Below are 4,728 nucleotides of genomic sequence, written 5' to 3' on the forward strand. Positions count from 1 at the left end.
GTGGATGAGAAAGAAGATAAGAGGTGACCTATAATTGAATCTCATGGTGGCAAGAAAGTGATTTTGTGCCCCTAGTTCTTTTATCTTTTCCTAATTCTTAACCCCTGGCTTTGAGAAAAAGGGAAGAAAAACACGTATATCTAATATAAAAAAATAAATTTATTTGAGGAGGTATGGGAAGAAAGCTTAATTTTAGGCTGAATATTTGGCTGAGGAGAAGAATTGTAACAACTCTTTCTTCCCCTGTAGGTTCAACCACCACCTACCCCTTTTTTTCCTTGGCCAACAAACGATGTTAAATGAAACAATGAATTCATTTATCCGCACCTGTTAATTTGTATCATGCTCTCTCTCTCTCTCTCTCCCATTAAGCTTTATGAGAAGCTTCCCACACGCTTCCATTTCATGACCAAAAAATTTGGGTATCAGGGTAGAGTTCAAGAAGGTCGCATATGGTGGAATAGTTCCGTCACCCATTTTCAGAGAACTTATTGTAGTACCTATATACCCCAATAAATATATATGTATATATATATATATATTCCACCGTTGGCTTTCTATTTATGTTAGTGTAGGATTTACATATTATGAGAGAACAGAGAGGAGGGATGAGATAGTTTTAGGCTGAGGTGCCGTCAATTGTTTCACAGTCATTTTCAAGTCTAAAAAGCCGAAGCACCTTACATTGTCCTTGTAACTCCTCCTCTCTGTCTCTCTCTTGGTCTCTTTTAACTCTTTCTCCTTGGAGTGTAATCAGCTATTGAGGCAGGGTTGGGAAGAGGGGTTCTCTCAAATGGATGTAATGTGCAAAATCAGATCGGTCTTAACATTAATAGGAGGAGTTCTGAATAAGGCTGTGAGCTTCATTGTCTTCTGTATTCTTGACCTTGTTGATTTCATTCTATGCTTTGTTTACAAAGTGATTGACTTCTGCATTGAAGCTGAATGGAAGCCTTGTTACTGCTCCTCTGCTAAAGAAGCCATCACTGGCAGCGGCAAGATCTTAGTCTCGGAACAGGGCGAATCCAAGATTGTTTGCCTCACTCCAAGCAAGTTACAGCTGGAGGACATTTCAGATACCCTCTATTCACGTCCTTCTCTTGTGACCGAGGTCTCAAAGCTGACCGTCAATGAGCTGAAGAAGCTCAAATTGGATGGCACCATCATACAATCTTGCGAGAAGATCAAGAAAGGAACAGTGCGATCAACGTTCACCATTAACTCTACCATTGTGGAAATGCTTCAGGGCAAGATGGTTGGGCAGCAATTGCATCCCATTCCTAGATGGTCTGATTGCGATTGTAAACTCTGTAATTCTTGGACCTCTTCTAGCAAAGACACCCTTTTTGTCAAAGCTCAGGGACCAAAAGGTAAATGGAGTTCTACCAAGTATTAGCCAAAAATATGATTACATAACTATCATCATATTCATATTAACCTTTCATTTATTACATTCAGTTTTTGAAGCTTGCTATTGGATTTGTGATGTCAGATAAAGCACGAGAAGATGTGTTATTCATTCATGGCTTCATTTCATCATCAGCATTTTGGACTGAAACTTTATTCCCCAACTTTTCAAGCACGGCTAAATCAACTTATCGGTTGTTGGCAGTTGATCTACTGGGTTTTGGAAGAAGTCCTAAGCCCACAGACTCCCTTTACACCTTAAGAGAGCATGTGGACATGATTGAAAAGTCCGTGCTTGAAGCATACAAAGTTAAATCTTTCCACATTGTGGCTCATTCCTTAGGCTGCATCTTAGCCCTTGCTATAGCTGTAAAACACCCTGGATCTGTCAAGTCCCTCACCTTACTTGCACCGGTAATTTTTTTTTTTACCAATCTTCCTTTCTTAGACAAGAACTTTTTTCATTGCAGCCAAGAATTAGTCTAACAAGTTATAAATGCATGAATATGGCAGCCATATTATCCAGTGCCGAAGGGTGAACCACCAACACAATATGTTATGCGAAAAGTAGCACCCCGACGAGTGTGGCCGGTGATGGCTTTTTGTGCATCCATTGGTTGCTGGTACGAGCACATCACCCGGACGGTTTGCCTGGTCATATGCAAGAACCACCGGCTGTGGGAATTTCTCACCAAACTTATCACCAGAAACAGGTAATAATTTCGTCAATCCTAATTTTTACACCTCCTCATCAAGTCGTGTCTACCCAAACAACCTTAACTATAATCCCATACACTAAACCATGTAATTGTGGTCTTTCACTGTCCGAGTTTCACAATCAGCTTCTTTTTGGGCTCTCTTTTGTGTTTGTAAATATATACCAAAACTACTAATCAATCTAGTTTTGCACGTTCCGATAATTATTGTACTCTAGAGTGACCTTTTATAGGTTGTTTGCCTGAGATAACCAACTTTATTATTCCCCTTAACTTTTTTTTTTTTTGAGCAAATTATTCCCCTCAACTTCATTACATAGTAGTTATGTAGGTCTATGCCCTTGAAACATTCCATAATTCAAATTCAAGCTCTTTGTTTCAACCAAAACATTAAAATTACAATGATCACTCGTAATTTTTCATCCACCCAACCACATTTATCCCTGCACAGCTACCCCTATCGGGTGGAGAACTATCTAATGAATGCAAATACCTGATGTATATATACCTCACCGTCCAAAATACAAATTAAGGTGAAAGAGGCTTGTCTATTTCAGCCTTGTACTTACATTTGTCCCCTGCAAATCTTTCGAGTGGTCTCAAAATGCAGGGAGGGAGAAAAATTTTAGTAGCAACAGATCAATTGTCCTATTCCCGTACCAATTGAATATATATATATATATATATATATATATATATATATAGTGTTATAGCAATAGAATTTTCCTATTTCTATACCACTTGAAGGCCCTCCTAGTCAATTTGTTAAATCAAAATTATTTTCTAAATACAAGACCAAGCTACGTTTATTTTTTTTTCAAACTTTTGAGCCAAAAATTAGTAAATGTAAAAGAAGTTGTAATAAGATGCCTTCCTCCTCCCTCTAAATGTATGCATTAATTATCAATTATTTAAAAGAAAAAATGATCCTGTCCTACATTTAAAGAGAGGAAAAAATTATGAAATCAGAGAGAAAATTAAAAGATATTAGTATTTAAGCATTTAACTGAATAATTGATATACAAATCCCTTTCTCTTATTCAAAGAATTAGATTTTAATTTTTTGAAAATAAAAAAAAATAAAATCTTTAAAGCAACCAACGAATGGTATTTAAAGCATGGGTTAATTGGTATTTACATTTCAAAAAAAAAATTGGTATTTAAACTTTGTCGGTCAATGGCTGGGTGAACGCAAGTCAAATGTAGTTCAGAATGAAGTCCCAACTGATGGAGACAGACGATTAATGCAAGAAATGAATTTGGTTTTCTGCATTTATTACGTCCTGCTGTCCTCTCTGGACACCCGTTCATTTATACTATGCTTCTTGACGCTGACATTCATCTACCAAAGTCGCTTGAATTTTAATGCAATTTTATCTATAAATTTTTTTTGTCATTTTTCCAGGATCAGGACTTTTTTGCTTGAAGGTTTCTTCTGCCACACCCATAACGCAGCCTGGCATACTCTTCACAACATTATTTGTGGCACCGCCAGCAAGCTCGACCGCTATCTGGACGCCGTCCGCGACCGGGTAAAATGCGACGTTACCATATTCCACGGCAAAGACGACGAAGTAATCCCGCTGGAATGTAGCTACGATGTTCAAAGAAGAATCCCTCGTGCTCGAGTTAAGGCTGTCGAAAACAAAGATCACATTACAATCGTTGTGGGTAGACAAGAGGCGTTTGCCAGGGAGCTTGAGGAGATTTGGAAGCGATCAAGCAGTGATTAAGTCCTTTAATTACACTCTTCTTTTCTGGGCCAAATTATAATTAATAGCAGAAAAATAACAGTGTGAAATCTGCATGTCGAATTGTGAAGTGGGTAAATATGACATTAGATTCCGATTGCGAGGTTTTCTGTTTAATTCCTCAAAAGATCTGTCAAAGTCAATATTTTAGGCCATGTGAGATCGTTTACCTCTTATTCGATCGGGTTGTGAAATGCGTAATTAATTGTAATCATATGAATTTTTATAAGAAACACAAGTGTCATAGTAAACATCTGCCAATTAAATACGTCCTTTTCTTTATTATTATCTTATAAATTAATCTCTTCAGATTTCATATTGTTAAAATGATAAGTAAAATTTGTTTTTGAGTTTTCAATTATCATCAACTATTAAACTTTGGATACATTGAGTACTTCTTCGATCAATATCAAACAATAAATTCAACATTTAACAATAATAGTAATATATGTGTGTATATATGGAGGAAAGTTTGAAATACATAATAATACTTAATTTTCTTTTATCCCGAGTTATATCTTTAAATTTTAATTTTCAAGATTCAAATTTCATATTTATTTTAAAATCCCATATCATGATCTTTTTAATTTTTATTTAATGTATTATCAATATAAAATTTATATATTATCAATTCATCATGTCTTCACATCGTAATAAAATTAATATTTACAAACAGAGATTTAATTTTTTTTAAAAAAATTGAGTTGCAATTCTTTAAAAATATATATTAACACCAATAACATAATAAATATAAACTCTTATTAATAAAACATATCCCTAAAAACAAATTAATGTGCATTGCCAGCCCATGTGGTTGAACTAATGAGGCAATAAATCCGTGTCGCGTTAGGCTA

At 35.6% G+C, this 4,728-nt stretch overlaps 1 protein-coding gene across 1 annotated transcript; it reads left to right on the forward strand.

The window, feature by feature from the left end:
• On the forward strand, nt 555–4,156 carry LOC18605967. Its single transcript, XM_018118294.1, has 4 exons — nt 555–1,370; nt 1,493–1,821; nt 1,921–2,120; nt 3,529–4,156. Exons 1-4 carry the CDS (start codon nt 794–796, stop codon nt 3,854–3,856), a joined length of 1,434 nt encoding a protein of 477 aa, XP_017973783.1. The 5' UTR covers nt 555–793; the 3' UTR covers nt 3,857–4,156.

Source organism: Theobroma cacao, chromosome 3 (assembly GCF_000208745.1).
Source record: "Theobroma cacao cultivar B97-61/B2 chromosome 3, Criollo_cocoa_genome_V2, whole genome shotgun sequence".
NCBI classification, from domain to species: domain Eukaryota; kingdom Viridiplantae; phylum Streptophyta; class Magnoliopsida; order Malvales; family Malvaceae; genus Theobroma; species Theobroma cacao.